This window comes from Vanessa tameamea, chromosome 4, assembly GCF_037043105.1.
Source record: "Vanessa tameamea isolate UH-Manoa-2023 chromosome 4, ilVanTame1 primary haplotype, whole genome shotgun sequence".
Classification (NCBI taxonomy): domain Eukaryota; kingdom Metazoa; phylum Arthropoda; class Insecta; order Lepidoptera; family Nymphalidae; genus Vanessa; species Vanessa tameamea.
The window spans coordinates 3,384,029-3,404,567 of NC_087312.1; the positions used below are offsets into that span (position 1 = coordinate 3,384,029).

Consider the following 20,539-nt stretch of genomic DNA (forward strand, 5'->3'; position numbering starts at 1 on the left):
GTTGAACTTGTTACGTCAATTGGTATTTAAAAAAACAACTAGCTTAATTAGCCTTCAATTAGTTGCCTATCCTTTTTATTAAACGGCGCCGGTCAACCAGCGTGACATTTAACAAATACCTATATTTAATATAAAATTTAATGAACGTCCTTGCTGATACTTAGATAGTTCATAGAATAGGGTACCATTGGTAACTGTTTATTTGATAAGTTTTTTTAAACATAAAAAAGTCTTATAATAGATAATATACATAAATATATCTTTTAATTTTATTATATTTAATGAAGCAACAATTGTCTTCAGATGTTTTCAAGAATTAATACTATAGTTCTTTTTATTATATTATACATACATCGCCATTGCGCCACCGATATAGAGAGCTATGATGTTCCTTGTACCTTTAATTACACTGACTCACCCACCCTTTAAATCGGAACACAACAGTACTAAGTATTGTTGTGTGGCGGTTGAATATCTGATGATGAATATCTCAAAGCTCTATCACCAAGTGATAAGTACAAATACAACAGTATAACTACAGGCACAAGGGACTCTTAGTTCCCAAGGTTAGTGGCGCATTGGTGATGTAAGGAATGGTTACCTCTAACCATCAGGTGGCCAATTTGATCGTTCGTCTACAAATATCATTAAAAAAAAAACAAATAAAGTATGTTATAATTATGAAGACATCATCGTACTTCATAATATATTTTCATCAAAGGTTTCAGTCATCTTGGGAAAATTACTGTCGTATAAAAAGCGGATATCAAGCGAGCAAAAACAATGCATTCTTTATGACATAAATGGGTATGGACATATGATATTTATTTATATGCTTGTTATATTTATTTATTAAATATTATCATGTACACAGTCAACTCACCGCCAATTACACAACGTAACTCGTGTTTGGACTTGACTTTAATTGCAACGTAAAAAAGTTTCCTAGAAACATACCTACAATCAACTGATAGTGATCGAAACAAAGTGACAATAATAAGAATTACGTTTGTGCCAAATCGTATTTTAATTAGGCAGATAAGGTAAGTCATTAGCTGGCAAATTACCCGGAGCTGTTTGTTTTAATTTTTTTTTTCCATATCTGTTAATGTTCCATCTTGTCCATCAAATTACAGCGACGGCGCGTCGCATCAGCGAGCGATTTAAAAAATGTATTCTAAATTTAAATGTACGTATATATTTTTTTTAATTGCCTTCTGTATGTCTTTGACGTTGAAGTATTGGTTCTATAAATATGGCTAAGATGTGATAAACTCTTTAGGATTTTAGTTTTATAATAAAAACATACTCTAAAAAGTTTACTAAAAAATTTGTTGTATCGCATTCAAAATTTTACAACTTACCAGTTGTAAAATTTTTGAGTTACTAAATTAAACCAACTATTTTATTTAGTAAGTCAAATTTATACTATTTTGTACTATTTTATACTACTAGCAATTTTAGTATATTTTTATTTTTATCGAGGATACTAATGTTTATAATGCTGTAGATTTTGCTTTTAAACTCGTTGCTATCTCAGACACTAGGAGACTGATTTGAAAAAAATCTTCTTGCATTTGCAAACTCCTTTATAAGAAATGTTATAAACTAAATAAAACCACTTTACGACATAGCATAGCAGAACTATTTAACGTGGTTTAAACCGAGCGGAGTTAGCGATCTTGTAAAAATAACGGCTTTTCAAATCCGCTCTCACTAAAGCAAAGCCTTAGTCTAGTCATCAAGTACAGTAAATGTTCTTTACATCAAAGCTATTATATATTTACATGATAATTGTCCTCTTCCCGTCATGTAGTGTGTATTCTGAGATTTATAGAATTGTCATATCTCGTGACAAAGTTACATATCTTACTTCAAAAGTTATAAATTTAAAATTTAGAAATGGCGTCTTATTATTGTTATATAATTATAAAGGCTCTACTTATAGATGATATTTAGCGAGTGTTTAGTTAAACATTGATTTCTCCTTGTCTGTTAGATATGATTTGACATTTGATAGAAAGAGACCTAGAATTGTTAATCTAAACACCTTATATTACAACGTTTACAATTAAAGCTGTAAATTATTACATAAATGTATCTTCGTAACGTTTTATAGAAAATCTCAAAACATTTTATATGATGATTATTATATTATAATAATTATTATTTGATATAAATTGCTTTAATATTAAATATAATTTTAAATACTTCTTTTATTTAAATTATATTAAGCCGCCTCGTTGGTCTCGTTTTAAGTCAATAATATTTATTCAAATCAAATGCGTAGATCCTTATATTAGCGCATTCAAGCAATTAACTCTTCAATATTATATATTACATACATGTGTTGGATGAATACTGCCACATCTGTATCTACCAATCTGCATCGGAGAGGAGTAGAGTGGTGCGATTAGCATCTAACCTCCTCCTCGAACGGAGAGAATGTCTTAGCCCAGCAGAATGTTCTGCTTATATGTCTCACTAAGCTGGGCTAAGATCTCCTTAGGTTAGATATTTAAATGTAGACTAGCTGAACCTGCGGCTTTTCCTGTGCGAAGTTTGTAAAATACAAACTTACGCCCATTTTACCCCTTAAGGGAGCAGATTCGTGAAGTCCTAAAAATCTTAGCGGATATCACACCCTATAAGGAACGAACATGCAAATTTCGACTTTATAGGTGTTATAGTTGCTGAGATTTCGTGATTAATCAGGGAGGGGTATGTCGCTTCCATATATATAGATTATGAACACTATATGTATGTATGTATATAAGTCGATGAACCGATATATTTATTACATTTCACAAACTACGTTTTCTTCCGTTAAATTCGAGAAAAACCCATTGTTAACTAGGCATTATTCGTTTATCAATCAATGATTAAACTACGTCATATGCCGCAACCTAAAAAAAATAATTCCCGTGACTACTGAGTGGGTTTTTATACAATACAAAACGGGTGTTAAGGAAACAACACGATTTCGGTAGGTAATTATTATAATGAATATTTATGCAAATTAATAATAAGTAATGTTAATTACAGTTGCAACACATATTCATGAACATTTATGAGGCTTCATCATTCATTATTATGTAAATATTTTTATCCTCAACTTTTCATACATCATTAAAGTATTGAAACACAATTTAATAAGATACAATCTCTGCTATATTCAATTTATTTTTCATTTACACCAATATTATTATAAAAAATCTTTTACTTTATTATTTTATAGCTCTAATTATTTGATTACTATATCAGTTCACTAGAACGAGAAATATGTAAAATATCAAAGCATAATCTTTACTAATATTATAAATACGAAAGTAATTTATTTTATTCAAACCACTGTAGGTACCAAATTTGAAGTAATTTGGAACTTTAAATATCTCCTTGGAAATCATGCTACCTTATAGCTAACATCTTACGACCAAACCCTTAAAGGCCAGCGAAGAAGCAAGCGACATTTAATAGTTTTAACTCAGTAATAGTTAAAACAAATATTCAGTACAAAGTTGCGAAAAAAATTGTACATGCATGTATTGTAATATTGTTTAACAATAATAAGGGTCGACTATCATTAAAATCATAGAACAACAACATTTCAACGGTATAATATCTTACTAAAAGGAATAATCTTCTGAAGTATATGCCGTAGTAAAACATATTGATATACAATACTGCCTGTCGCCGTTAGATATACTCTGCACAGAGATACGAGTACATCTACACGTATTCGATCTGTATATATTAATTAGTAAAGAATTTATGACATTAACATTGCAATCAACAAATGAAAAAAAAAAATATGCTGTAATGTTTACAAGATTATGTCAACTGTTTATTTTTTCTTATGTATTAGCGATTCACTACACGTCACGTTGCGTCAGTCACCAACTGTCACCAACTGTCATGTCTGTCAAAGTTTATTGTCACTGATCTACGAATATAGTTTCAAAGGTCATCTTTGAAACGTGTTGTAAAACTGGTAGCCGTCATGTATCGATTAGTTTAATAAGATTCCGTTACACGTAGACTATCGTACTGGATTATATGGGGGTAATCATGTAATACAAGTTTAATCTCAATGTTATTACCGATCATGTTAAGTTTGATCGTATTCATCTCGTCTCACATTAAATTATCGTAAATAATCGATAAGTTATACTAATAATCGTCTCGTTAAAATCGATTTCTCTTTATTATTATTTTTTTTTTAATATTTTTGTATTCTTTAAACATCGAAACTCCCATAGGATAATTTTCTCTGAGAAAGAAATAGTCGAAATTATAGTAATCATACTTCCTTTTTAAATTTAACTAATTAATTTGGTGGACAAAGAAGGAAATAAATTAAGGAGGTCGTAGCATATAAGTCACTTTTATATAATATGTATAATTATTTTACAATAGTTCATTCATTTTATAATAGATATTTTGCTTCATTTATAAATTAAATATTATTTTGCCATATAAAATGTATCTTTTATATCACTGACTTATATACCTAAGCTATTCCTTAATAGATAATACTACATAATTATAATAACTTCATTAAGTTAACCGGTGCCGGATATGATAACTACATATTATGCTTGAATTATTGTCGCATTCAGATTTAAATTTATTCTTAACTAGTTGAACTTGCGGCTTTACACGCGCGAAATTTATAAAACTTTACCTATAGCGCACGAACATCATACATCCTCGTAAATTAAAAATACCAATCCAACTCCATATCAAATTTCATCCAAAACCTTCAGCGGCTTAAACGCGAAGCGGTTTAAAAATCAGTATAGATTTTTATATAAAACACACTGTATAAAATTTTGACCTTAGTAGTCTTAAGATAAATTACAAATCATTTGAATAAGCGCATGTGAACAAAGATGTTGAGTTGATCGTAAAATATATTATGAGGTAGAATTAATTGAACTTTAAGCTCTTGTAAAGTGGGATGGGACTATATAATATTTCATACAACTAAACAATATATATTGGATTTTATTGCTGTACATATATTTAGCATTTATATTACAGTATACTACCTTGTCTCAGTTTCACACTGGTATAATAAGGGGGTATATACATCTTTTAGATTGAATAACAAACATAAAGCTGAAATCTCGGCTTTTCTCTACTATAATATTGCATGTATTATACGTATAAACCCTTCTTTTGCATCACTCTGTTTACTGACGAAATCATTAAAATCCGTTGCTTAATTTAGAAGATATAAGCGTACAGGCACCTGGAAGCGACTTTGTTTAATACTATGTAGAGATGTTTATTGCTTATTTTTCTGACTTATTACGTTTATGTCAAACTGTTAGTTTAAACAAAGGCCCCGTAGGAATTACCAGCTGTACGGGCTACTGTTAAGCTAAAACGGAGCAAGGGCTTGAACTCGTCAAAAATCCTGAGCGGAGACCGCTGCTTCAAATGCTAATACCGCTGTTATCACGTGCATAATTTGTATTTATAATTAATATTGTGCCTATTATTAAATAGAAACATCACGAGGAAAATTTTAGATGTCGGATTACATACATGGTCATATAATTGTGGTAGAATAGGTTGTCAGGGTTTCCCTTAACAAGAGTAGTCTTCAGTTCGTTTTCCAATTATTTCTTTATTGCTTTTAAAACAACTGAACGCGTCAAATATCTTTTAACAAACAACGCTTGCATGTTTATGTGTGTGTATATTTTGAAATAGTTCGCCTTCAAACTTAACAACTAATAGTTCGTGAGTCATGTTTTCCAATAACCTCCTCGGTTATCTTCATTAAGCGTATCGAAATATGTGAGGTATCCAAAAAACGAAGTGATCCCAATTTTATCAAGACAGGAGTCACTCTTCGGAGGTTACCCACGACACATTATTTTTACGACGACGTATACAAAACGTTTTTAATTTTAGAGTTCCTTCGTTGATGTTAAAACCACGTAATGGCGTATCGATGCCATGTCTGTTGTTCATACTTTAATAAATTTAAGATAAAACTAGGTATGTTTTCGTGTTCATCGCTATATACATATATTGCGTGCAGGTTTTTCATACAAATAAACTGTTTATAGAGTAAAGTAAATATCAAAGTACCCTTTGCAATATACATGGTATTTCTACGGGGTGCACGCTATTTATAAAAATCAAAAAAACCGTTTTAATTACTATTGCACTTTTTTCAAATCAAAAACAATAACATGTTTATGCAGATATGCTTCAGTTTCTTTGTAATATATAATGTATATTTATTTATACATAATTGACATAATAACTACGGAACCACATCGCTGACATAGACTCCGTTTTGTTTCGTGTTTATTCGTCAAGTCCCTGTGGGGCCGCGCGTGCGCCTTAATGGGTCCCTGTGATAACTCTCACTTTGAAATCCTTTTTATTTCTATGTCACCCCATAAGAAAAGATCTTGCTAGCGAAGGAATTCCAACTCTATTCAGCGACATATAAGGTAGAATTTCAAATCGAATTAATTCACACTTTAAATTCCAGGAACATCGGTCATTTATAAAGTTATCTGCACTTTATTTGGAGACAAGATTTGTTTACATCAATACTTGTTTTTAATTCCCTACCTTTGGAAATTCTGCGTTCTTCGAATGTTTGGAATTTTTAAGTCTGTCGTAAATTACTATGCTTTCTATGATATGTTCTTTATAACTAATATTAACTGTTCTTATTAGTAAATGCTAACATAATGGTTGAGTGATCGGAATTCTCGATTCGGATGCATATTAGTCGTGTTTTATAGAAATATAAACGAGTATCAAATAACTATAAAAATACATATGTCCACGTAAAGTTTTGTAAACTTTTTTTTATGATATAGATAGTGGTCACCACCATAATACATACATAAACAATATAAATGATGTAAGAATCAACCATTCCTCACATAAGCAATGCGCCACCAACCATGGGAGCTTTAAGATGTTGTGTCTTGTGTGCCTGTAGTTGCACTGGATCAGCAACTCTTCAAATCAGAACAGCACAATACTAAGTATTTCTGCTTGACAGTAGAATATATGATGAGGGGGGGTACCTACTCAGACGGGCTTGCACAAAACCCTACTACCAAGATAAAATAGCTGTTTTCTTTTACTAACTATGCCAGTTTCCTACAAAACTCTAAAGAACAATGAAAATATTTCCATATTCAAAATGAATGTTTCAGGACGTAATTATTACGATCTATCAAGTCTTGCTGTCTCATAATTCACCTTATCGTTGTAAATAATAATTATTCTATAGTCTATAGTTGTATTTAGTCAGCAGTAGTGCTGAGCAAAGGAAATGGTCTAAAAAGTATAAATAGATATATATCTTTACGAGACGTTTTGAAGTCTACGAGGCTGCTCCTGTGCGTGTTTGGGGTATACATGTGGCAGATCCCATACATAGTTTTGCTCACGACGTTCTTTGAGTAACGAGATGAGTCATAGACATAAATTAAGTACGGAGTGTAGATGAATTAAACAAATATAGCATGAACAAACATTGGGAAAAGAAGAGGCGTGGAATTGTTAATGTTGGTGGGATTACCCGTTATTCCACCAATAATATTTATACTTTGTATTGCTGTTGTTTCGGTTTGAAGGCACACGGGACGTGACATCTTAGACTTCATGGTTGGCTGCGCATCGACAGTATTAGGAACGGCTCAAAGATCTCGCAGTGCAAGGGTCAACCATTTCGTATGGGGTGAATGTGTATCTGCTTTTATAAAATTAATCAATTATACAAACTTAGTTGAAGGTAAATCTCGCGTGTGTGAAAATATCTATTATGAAAATATTAACATGCGGTTCTATTACTACTTAAATTAAATATTCATACGAAACAACATCGCACCCTTACGACCGTGCACAAATGAAATTAAACACAATACATTATGTTTCATACTTTGTTAAAACCAACATAAAGTATGAGAAGTCGCGTGTTTGCGAATGTAAGTGCTAAAAATAATACTATAGTATTAAAGAAGTAACGCTCGAAACGCATGCGATTCTTATTTATTGCCCACGCTTTGAAAACATCTGCATAATACATGATTGTATTATATTACTATTAAATTAGTTCGCTTTTTTTTTTAATTTTTAATTATATTTTTTTAATTCTAATCGTGACTCAGGTAGTGTACCTTTTGATTCTTAATATATTGTTTAGGTATATCTTGTGATTTATGGCTGTTTTATATGTCACGCATGATGGAAGTTGATACAGTCGAAATTTAATTTGACTTATACAAGTCTAAAGTAGCATATTTACGTTAATGTCAGATTTGACAGCTGTCAATTTATGTTAGATTAAGTGTAAATTAAAAAACGTCTTCTCCATCGCACGTTACATTGGCGACATAATCTGTGCCGTCTCGGCACAAATAAAAATATTAATTTTTATTACAATATTAATCTACCCTACTGAAAACTGCAGTTTTGTACGTATTTTTATAAATTAATGTATCATGTTAGACCCTTATTTAATTAAGCTTTTATTAACTTAATTTATGGTATAAATAAAAATAAGATTCTGTAGACAATAATTTATTTTAAGGCATAAGGCAAAGATTGCTTATATCATTTACTCTGTAGACTACAGTCAACAGCAGCTATTTCATTGTAACTTAAAATAAACTTCATAAATTTAAATGACACCTTTTTAAGACAGAATGTGTCATCAAATAAATTAGTAGCGAAAAAATTCCCATATATTTTTTAATTTAATAATATTTTCTCAACTATTTTCATACGAATATACCATTTAACGACCATTTAAGGTTTTACATTTAAATATATTTGCAGTAATTATGAATATTTATAGGCTGAATATCGTTTGATAATAATTCCACGTATAATTTAAAAAAAAAAAACTTTAAAAACCTAGAATGCGTCGGCGAGTTAATGAAAGGACTTCGAACATCCGTTGAATATTAAATAAATGAACAGCGAATTGTTTGTTAAGGTTACAAGTGACAAATTTTTACGAAATGTTTCAATTATTCCATACTCTGCTCGGCGATGCTATTTTTTTCTGTTTTTTTCTACGATAAATGGTATAATATCAGTATTTATGGGATGACAAAAAGCGATCGGTCTATTTAGAGTTCTCTAGACAAACAAGTCATAAATATATGTCATGTACAGTTTAATGTACTTTTAATTTTACTTAGATTATTATAAATACGAAAGTTTTAATGGATGGACGTTTGTTACAGAATTACGCCAGATCGACTGAACGGATCTGAATGTAACTTCGCACTGAGATTGATTATCGTCTGGAATTGTATATAGGTTATTTGTACTGCTAAAATCTGCACCCGCGGGTGAAACTGCAGGCGGCAACTATTTCAGTATATTTGTTTGTATATGTTTGAAATATATATCTAAGTAGCGTATTGGTTTGTTTATTTGTCTGTGTTGTTTATGTGTTTCTTGTGGTGACTTTTTTCATTTGTTTTGGAATAACAATTACAAATGATTTATATTGAAATGAGTAAATGAATGAGGTTTTCTTTAATTTTTTTTACTTTAGTAGTTTTTGAGCTTAAATCTCAATCAACAGAAGGTTAACTTACAAAAAAAAAAACACACATTGCAAGATCCACTACTAGTTTGCAAACAACACATTTTTGGTTCACAATAATATATTTTAAGTTGCTTCGAAGAAATAGTTTGATTCAATATTTATGAAATAGAAAGTCTCTAGTTTTATAATAACCTTTGTCACATAAAACTATCCGTTTTTTATTTTACAACTGGTAACAATTTAAATTTTCTCTGGGATATTTGTCTGAATGCATATAAAATATTATACGAAAGGATTAGTGATCATATGTAAATAATTAAGAAAATTATAGTGTTATATTGTAATATAGATAATACCAAAAGCAGACACAATACCAAAAATACATTTAAAATAACTACAAATAATTATAAGTACCGCGTATCTACTTATAATTACAGAAACTCGATTTCAATTTAAAAAAAAAAACATAATTGATTTCAAGCGTATCGTCTTTAATTAAGTTGGTAATTATTTGTATAAAATATATTATGGTACATATTCATTAAGTATTTACATAAGTAGGTATTTCATACCTATACTTGGAAGGCGAGACACGTAGTTGGTGTATTTGGTCGTCGAAACGATCCGAAAGACGAATGCAAGATATTTTCAATCAATTAGTTTTCATTATATTTTTAGGCGTTCAAGATATTATTATAATAAACTAAAAATTTAATTAATTCATTAAAAAACATTTTGTCTACAAGCTATGTTTTTAATTAACATTTTTTTTTAAACTTAGGTAAAGGGATAAGTTTATGTTTATACCTTTGCCTGATAGATATTGTTTTGCTATTAAAAAACAATACAACGGACCATAGGTTCTCTCATAATTCCTAGAATTATACTACTCATGGTTTAATTAAAAATACAGAATATTTTAATTTAGTATAAGTTAACTACCTGTTTGTGTAGTACTAACAAAACCTTAGATCTACGTCTATATAGTAAAATTATTTGACGTATCACGCGTTACATGATTTCGTTTTAATTTTAAGTCTAGATAATATATAGTTGATAAAACATGAAATGAAAGTTCACCATAAATCGTTCAGTAAGTTATACATGTAGATTATATCGATAAGGTCTAGTGATGTAACGTAGAAATGTCGATAAGTTGGTTGGAAAACAAATTTCGCCGCAGGATGCACCTGCCGTGCAAGTGCGAATTATTCCCATACGTACGCAATAAACGGTGTATTAATTACATATTACTTGTTATACAATGCTAGTTGCAATATCGTTAGCATAATTTCCTCTGTTATTACGATTAAATATTCCGAATAGAATCGTTAGTATTTATAGGTTGTCTATTTTGTTTTTTTAATTTCATGAACTTTATTCTTTTATTAAAGCCTGTAATTTTTATGCCTTTAAAATTTTCTAATAAATATAATAAGCGATCTACCGACTGCGTAACTATTATTTTGTTTATAAATAAACTTTCTATGTTACAAGCCTGCGGTATATTAAAAATTTATAACGAATATATACATCATTTGGAGGCTTGGAATAGTTTTTTTATGCAATATTATAGTCATCCATTAATTATTCTTAATAATAATTATAGTCCAGTCAAGTCCAAAAAATAGGTTAGGTTAGGTTAAATTTAAAAATCTTTCAAGGTCAAATTTCACAAATTTGGTTTTGTCCCTTTTCAGCCTAATGGTAAGTTTTATCATAAAAATAGATCAGACAAAATTGTAGATCATGCAATTATTTTAAAGTCTTCTCTCCTAAGAGTCACCGTTACTAAGCTACGTCTATTTTGACCGAGCTGATAATATCTAGCAAATATTATATTCGCTACTATTGTTCAACATAAAATTCACATTATCATTGTTTAATCTTTCAGAATATTAGACTCGATTTGAGTAAATAGCCCTCGGATTGGTACTCAAAGTTTAATAAAATAAATAAGCAAGAAACAAAATATATTTATTTTATTTACGTACGATTTTGATTCACCATTATAACATATCAAATTAAATGATACGTAGAATGTAGATTCGAGACCGTGGAGGGCCGGCAACAAAACTTACTAAGTACTAATTACTCTTTTCCGACAATTAAAATACATAGTTTTCTAATTAAATACAATTAAAATATTATTTATCCTGCATAAAAAAATAAAAATCCCAACTGTACTACGATACATGATTCGAGGTACAATATTTTTTATTAATATTATTTAAATCATTTAATTGGCAAAGTTAGAAGCTATGGGTTTAGTTATAGAGGCCAATTTACCTTGGTTTAATAAACAGGTCATAATTTCAGACACCCGTATTTCCCCCTCTAATCAATTTCCGTCATTTTTCATTAACCTAACACACATACAGTAGTTTTAATTTAAAACCAAATGAGCCGATAAGATATATAAATTAAGTAAATTTTTAATTATCTCTAACAAAACTTGCAAACGAAGTTGCTAACAACTCATTTTAAGCAAAGTGATTAAATGATAAAAACGTAACACAGCATACAATTAACGTTAAAATAACTTTTTTTTTTAATGATGTTAATTTTTGTATAGTTGCCTACCGAAAAAAATATATACATATATGGTTTTTTTTTGTCGTCGTACGTACGTCTTTTTCTTAATTTGGCTGAATTTAAATGGCGATTGTGTAGTCGCGATTTAATGTTTAAGAAGATGGATTCCTTCAATGGCGATTAAACATTCAGAATGTGTTAAGCAATTAAAATAAGAACTTATTTATGTTTAGACTTCACGAACTATACGTCGAGTTCAATATTTTTCTCTTGTACTTTGGCTCAATAATTTAAAGCGATAAAATCGACTGTTAATAATGCTCATTTAAAGAAAATTACTTTTCATCGTTGTATCAATGAGACTAGTTTTAATTAAATTCGCTGGTGCAATGCGCTTATGTAGAAATAATGTTCAAAGTCACGTCAGACAGTTCTATTTAAGTAACAACTAAAATTTAAGTGACCCTTTTTAAAAAAAATGTTGCGTTATGTATCTGACTTTTAGTAACTCCTTAGAATCTTGCGCTTCTGCTAGAAAAAATACATAATTAATTGCGTTAGGTAGCCCATTTATTAAAAATAATTATAGACTATATACCGTCCCACTAAGACTCAAGAGAATTCGAAAAATAATAGATATTATATGCGGCTAGTTTAAAGGTTATTGTATTTTTATTGTCTTTGTTTATTTAAATCAGCTATGCAATATTAAAAGTAAGTTGTACTGGCGTATTTGACCGTTGCAAATAGGAAGGGTAGCATCAATATGTGTCTAAGTTGCTTCAATAACCAGAATTTTTGAAACAAAAGTTCATTAACCCCAATCACTCTGTACAATTGTTTAGGGTTACTTCCACCTGTCTTAACTGGCAAGTATTGAATTTGCCCTGTAATCGATTAGCAGTTCAATTTAGCTCAGGAAGCGGCCGGTTAACGAGTGACGTCACGAGGCTGGCACCAAGGGGCTAGGGGCTGGTACAAGTAATAAGATGCAGCTTGTGTTAAACGACTATTCTAGAAATACTATGAAGTATATTATATAAGTATTTATAAGGACTGATATTGGACTGAATGAGATGACGTGATGCAACCTTGATTGATAAATTTAATTTGTTTTTACTTCTCAATAAAACCGCCTTTTTCAATATGATGATAGGAATAACACTCGTTCCGAATAATAAATTTTAAATAATGACGTATAATTATTAACAAAAAAGACACACCTAAATTAGTAAATGGCGTAAAAGTCTTTTTTCTTCAGAAAATTTCACATAAAAAATTTCCATATAACTTTTCAATTACACTTTGCACTTAAATTGTAACATTACATGTTACATATTTTTTTTAATCATTAGTATAAGATTGGGGGGCTGGCAAATGGATCACCTGATGTTAAGTCACCACTACACATAGACATTGGCGCTGTAAGAAATATGAAACATCCATTACCATCGCCACAACAATGCACCACCAACCTTCGGAACTGAGATGTTTATGTTCCTTGCTATTATATGCTATATAAGATATTATTCTAGCTTCGGGATACACCTCAATATAAAGCTATTCTGAAAGAACAAACTCGAAAGTCACCGCAAAATATTCTATAAGAATCTGAAAATTAAAGGGATCACGCATCAAAGTAGTACCACCGTAAATCGAATTCACGAGTGAGATACGAAGTGAGTTCTTATTGTAAAGCACTGCTGTATTAAATATTTATATGATAAACTTGGATGATTTCCTTTAAACGTTTCATTTTTATTATTCATACTAAAAACTATAATAATGACCAATGACTTGATGAGAGTAACACTTTATCATAAATGAAATAAAACATGGACGTATTCGAAAAGGATATCGAAACTTATCCGAAACGATTCAAGGATTAATATTGCATATAAATATAATTTTAGTTCAAAAGAAGTAATCCACTGAATTTCTAATTTGCTTCGTACAGAATCGTTTGCTGATCTTGTTCGATCCGCAATAATCCACATTAAACTAGTTATAACCAGATACAATCTTATTTGGCAATCAAAGAACATATCAGCTTGATTGTGATTAATGTATTGATATTTATAAAATAAATAGATTTAGATAATATTTAACAGCTATTAATTAAGGTTAATCAATTTAAGGCGTATTTCCAAACCTTACGACCTGTCTATTTTTTTATAATAAATTTCAACTTAAATTAAATAATTATAGTAGGGTACATAAAGAATAGTATAAAATAGGATTGGAGATACGAAAATGGGATATCCCTGATAGTAACTGGCTTTGGCAACCAAAGACAGTATCAAAGTATTTTTTTTTTTATAATAGCTGTTGGCCATAGTGCCATAGGCCTCTACAGCGTCCCCACGCGGTTGGGCGAGTCGTAGAAGACTCTGGAGCACAGTAAGAAAAGTTAATTAATTTCTTACACCGTCTGTAAACCCCCAGAAGAATTAATCATTCACGCAACCTTCAAATCCGAACACAACAATGCAATGAACTGTTGTTTGGCGTTAATTTATCAGTGATGGGGGATGGTACCTATCCAATCAGTCTAAAATGCGTCTAACTACTTCATAATTATTAATTTTCGATAAAACACTTTATTGGGACATATAATTTTATTTTCCTTTAAATTATCGAATTTTCACACACACTTACCTGTGGTGTGTTACGTATCTTTTCAATTTCGATTTAAATTATTTCTTTATGTGTTATCATGTTTGCTGAAAGGTATAAATTTTAATTGGACTTCAGTCTTGTCTTCCTTTGTTAATTTACATTTATAGAATATGTATATTGTCGCTGTCTGTATGTATGAGTACGCTGCCTGTACACACACGAGACAAGCAACAAAGTAGACGAATCCTGTATAAGTCAAACAATTAAATTATACTATTTAGTAATAACCAATCGTATAAAACAATTGACAATCTTTTAATTAATAAATAATTTTAAACCTTAGCAAAAGTATTAAAACTTATAGATTTTTAGGGTTATATTATTTGGTCTATCTTACGCTAATATTTATGGTTTCAAAATGTTTTAAGTTAATGGCTATAATATACGTTTTCATCGTTTTGAAGTCTATGATAGTAAGACGAAATACATTTTTTTTTTCATTACATGAATCTAAAATTAGATAAAGGAATTATTTATAAGTCCACGATGACATCACAAAAAATAAAAACTATTAATACTAGTTATCAATACATATTGAAATTGCTCGATAATATCAATTTTTAATTAAAAACTCTACCTTACAGATAATTCGAGTCAATAATTACGTTACAATCGTTACTAGCAACGATTATAATTCAATGTAATTTTAAAGTAATACAACAATTTTATAGATACGTAATGAGTGCCGCGTGTGCAATAAAGCAAATTATTTTAGTACTATCAACATTGTGTACGTCTATGGAGTAATTATGTATTTTATGGAGACGATACACCATAAAAATTAACAACAATGTTATTCTGAATCATGAAGACGTAGTCATTAAATATTTTTAGGGTTCGTTATTTTTTTTAAGTACTCCGCATAGAAACAATTTTTGTGTACCGTATGAAGTAAAATAAGTCAAGAATAATAATAATAACAAGTCTCTATAATCTCTGCCAGCGTTCATAATATGTATACGAAAGTAGACGTGATAAAAAAATAATATATCTTATAATAATAATTTTATTTGGCTACCAATTTGAACAGAGTACATTGTTGATTAAATTGTTTTATCATTAGCAAAGTGGAAATGAAACTGGCGTAAAATTCACCTGCAAGATTTGACCCACACAACTTAGCGAATATAAATAGTCGATAGTAAAAATTAATAATTTTTAGATACTTTTCGAACACACAGACACAAAGGATAATACATTTTATATAATTAATTACCTACTTGTGGTTATCACATTAATAGTCGTTGATTTTATCTTATCTTATATAGTATCAATAAGACCATATTATCCCATTTATCGTTATGAATTGTTAGAATCGCGTGAAAATCAGTCAAATGAACGTCGTCCCTTATAACGCAGCGATATATATAATTAGGACTTACTTCAAGTGTGTTATATACATAAGAAGGAATTATTTTTAAAATTACTTCACAATTGAACCAAAATGCATTAAGTATATTAGCACTATTAGCATTTGTGAGTATTAATTCTATTGCCGTTGAGACGCTTAGACAGCTAATGATTAAAAAAATCAATATTCGATTTGATCAATTACTGAATTTAACAAAATTTCTCATAAAAAATTGTCTCGAGTACCAAAAATCATGTGCAAAATTCAAACTCAAATATTAGGGGATTAACCTAAAAATATGTTGCAATTTTGGCCACATACACATAGTTAAACAAAGGTTTTAAATAGTATTGTCCCTATCTATATTGTTATATTAGTCGACAATGGTTGGGCAACACTTTGATGTGCAGGCGTTTTGGTATTGCTCAAGGAATTTATTACATTTTGAGGAGTAAAGTACGTAAATACGTATTGATGTCGGATGTAACATACATTTAAGCCAAGTTTTGATAGTATCAAATAACCCATAAGTGTTTTTAGTACTATTACCTACTATTCACCAATCCTGTTTCCCTAATTCTTCATGCTCGCGGACGCGTTGAAATTACATCGTCGTTAAAGACAACGCGAGCGTTTTCCGAAATAGTAAATTAAACTTTATTATTTACAATAATGAATACAAGATTTTATTAATGACGTCATCATTATTGCCAGACAAATAATATTTTTAAGGGACGTGTTTTGCGTTTGACATTTATTGCAACGATTAATAAGTACTTTAATAATTAGAGACTGATATATGTATATAATGCGTCCAAGCGTCTCAAATAATCTAACTCAGAGGCTCATTCTCGGATAGTTTGAATAATCTTTCAATACATAGTTTAAGTATGCTGCAAAAAAATAAACCGGTGGTAGATTTACATTCAATTCAATGCTGCAACATGACGATCTAAAAGTGTTTTTATGAGACTACTTAAATCAAATTTGTAAATATTCCACAGCGGGAGAAATCACCTCTCCTCTCCTAAAACCATTAAGTAATTGCTACAAACATGTTCGTATTATGATAGTAATCAACCAATCACCGCATTGCTGCAATGCAGTAGCTTCAATTAGAACAGCTACAGGTATGTTCTCCTCTCACTCTGATATTCTCCTGACCGATTTCCAGAGAGAGGCCAACGGCGCGCATATTGGGCATATTATATCACAATAGCATAGTATTATGGCAAAATCAGATGCACCCTCTATTCATTCGCTCACATAATCTTATGGGAAACCTGATCTGACACGATTAAAAAGAGTTCAACCGAAGGGCTAACCCTTGACGTGTTTGCGTTAAATTGCCTATTTCTAGATCTCCGTGCTGCTATTGAGAATTTTTCGAAATAATATCCAACAGGTTTTTAATAGCCCGAAATTTTAAGCACTAGACCTCAGGGTTTATGACCTTATAGCTAGCCAAACCAACTAGGTAGTCATTATATATATTATGTAATGTAAAAATCTTCGAAATACATTGCTGTATCTTAAATGTATAAATTACAGCTATATAGGTTTCGACTTTTTGACCTTAACGTGTAATAAGTACTTATAAGGCAGGTTATTAGGTTAATAATCAGCATTCGTTTTTATTGTGTCATTAAATTATTAATTAATTGCAAGGACACAGATGATTATGTGACGCTGAAATACTATTAGTTTATTGGTAAAGAAGTATGTTATATTCGCGAGTAAGTTAGTCGAATGTTTAAAATGAATTTGAGTTCGTTTATATAATACCATACTATGCCACATCGTTTCATTCGTTGGTCTACCTTTCTGTTAACCTATAATCTGATGTTTTACCACTGAAACTACAAATAACTATGAAAGACCGATTATAAGTTTTTTTTTTTAATTCGTTTAAAGGTTTAGGGAATAGGGTTTAAAGAGGCGCATATTTCGAATCTGTTTCATGGTGGTGTTTAATTGTGTCGATTTCTTCTTCTTCATCACCGAGCAGAAGATGAATTCTAATAAACACATATATTGGTCATGAAAATTTTACTGGCATTTGGGATTTTAAAAATTGACATGCAGTCGAGACGTCATGTGTAGCATTCAATAGAACATATCTACGTACATACATTTAATGCTAAGTCATGCCAAGTTTTATGACGTCATTGCCATATTTGCACACACGACATAATTATCAATAAATGAAAAAAAAAAGCACAGAATTGTTTCATGTCATGATGATGTTTTCAGAAGTACCTATTTTCGTAATAATGTTATTCATGTGAACTTATCGTTTCAATTAATGTATCTTGTACCGATAGCTACGTTATGTTAAGATAAGCGTTACATGGTACATTTAATGAGACGACGGGCAGATATGGTGATAACACCAGACGCGATAATGACGATAGTTGCGAATCTATTCTCGTCTAAGGCACGTTGGAAGCATAGTTTCTTAATTCTTAGTCTATTTCAGCATTCCAATATTTTTTTGTTAATACATAATTTATTAACATAAATTAATACCTATTTATATGTCTACATAGACTGTCCGAGCTGAGAACGCGGCGAAAAAAATAGAGGCCAACCATTGGCCACTAAGTAGTATGAAGTTTGGCGTGTGTCAAGCGTAGCTGTCACGCAACACCAAGATAATAAAGTTGATTCGTTTGTTTTAATTATTTTTACGTTGTTAATATTAATAATCTGTCAAATCATGGAAAATGGCGGGAAAATGCAATAATAAATAGATATTGTTTATCTATGATTTGATTTGAATAATCAATAAACACAATAAACTGATACCTCAGTAACTATTTTAAATATACTTTTTTTATTTTTTTAGTACCTTATCTCACTAAATAAAAGTAAAAATTGTTATCTCTACAAAATATTATATTATGATAACATTATTATAATTTAAAGTCATGACATAACTTCACATACTTAAAATCGTATTGATAGGAAAATTATCAACATCACTTTTCCTTAGAATTTCGAAATGGTGCGTTTTGAATTTAATTTTTAGGAATAAAAACTAAATTAAAAAAAAAACAAAAACTGAATTAGCCATTTTTTTAATTAATATCAATCACCGATAAAAGTCATTGTATCTATATCATTTTTAAAGTCTATGCGTAAATACTTATTTATGGCTCAACAATTAAATACTAATCATACATTTAATCTTAAAACTTAAGAATGATGGGTTAAATAAAAAAGAATCTAAGTCAAAATCATTGTATTGATAAAGAGTAATCATTATCACTTAATATAATAGTTAAAAAAAAAATAAAAAAAGGAATGACTCTTCCATATTAAACTCACCTTCGTTTGAGTTAGCATTCCCGTCGGCAGGCCGATCGCAGTCTTCACCGCCGACCAGGTTTCTTATACTGAACGAATTTGTCTTTCTTGACACTTCCATCACCCCCGTGACGTCACTACTCTGCGTTCCATTTAGATCCCGGCACTGTTCTGTCCCGTTCACTAGTGTATCCCCCGACCCATCCTCACATCGACGCGTCGTTAGGTCCATCTTTGAAATAATTCGTTTTCGAAATTTGAAATTTAACTTTTTTAATCACGCTTGTCATTATCACGCACTTAACAGTCTGAATATATTTTGTGATCCCATTTTGTTTTACAATATGAAATTACACGTCCTTTACGAAAAAAAACAGTTATGATTTTTTTTAAAAAAAAGTAATATTGCACTAATTAATTTTTAGCTACAGATGATTTTTATCACAGTTTTTTTAATGAGGTTGTAAAATAAGACTATGTAAGGCACGTATTCAGCCAGAGGTTTTATGTAGCAAGCGCAACGCGCGCTAAGTCCGCGGTAGTGAGCGCGACTGGTCCTCTTTCCTCCTCTGTCTGTGCGTTCTGCGTCACTCCCTACGCCCTCCGAGGCGGAGTCTCCGCCCACTATATTGACATTTAAAGCTTACGCGATTTCGTCAATTACTTTATATGCTTTTTACTGTTGATTTGTATTAATGAGGAGTAATTGTGGTTAATGATTTTCGTTTAATATTTTATCAGACACATTTTAAAATTTTCTTTTCATACACATCGACCACAATTTCAAATAATATTATTATGTTAAATTATTCATTGGCAGATGTATTAAAAATAGGTTAAAATATACTTTAACATTGATTTGTTGTGTAAATAAATTCAGTTACAAAGTAGAGGCGTGAAGTGGATGATGAGATATCTAGACTTACTTCTGATTTAAACGTTCATAGTCCGCTAATAATTGTTGTCAATACGTTTATCACAATTTAAACTCATAAATTAAGATAGCCTCCAGCCCTTGGCAATATAGGGTTGACTCTGAATATAAACAGGGGTGGTAAAACCAAAATTTTTATGACATATTACATTTAAATCTCCTTTAAATATTTAGGTATGTC

General features: G+C 30.4%; 1 protein-coding gene across 1 annotated transcript in view; it reads right to left on the reverse strand.

Annotated features, from left to right (window-relative positions):
• Nucleotides 1-19,980, reverse strand: part of LOC113394408 (homeobox protein aristaless-like) — an 85,869-nt gene extending 65,889 nt beyond the window's left edge. Inside the window, exon 1 of the mRNA XM_026631713.2 lies at nucleotides 19,446-19,980. Within this exon, the coding sequence (XP_026487498.1) occupies nucleotides 19,446-19,656 (211 nt within the window). The 5' untranslated portion in view covers nucleotides 19,657-19,980. The remainder of the gene's footprint in view (nucleotides 1-19,445) is intronic.
• Nucleotides 19,981-20,539: the final 559 nt, after the last annotated feature.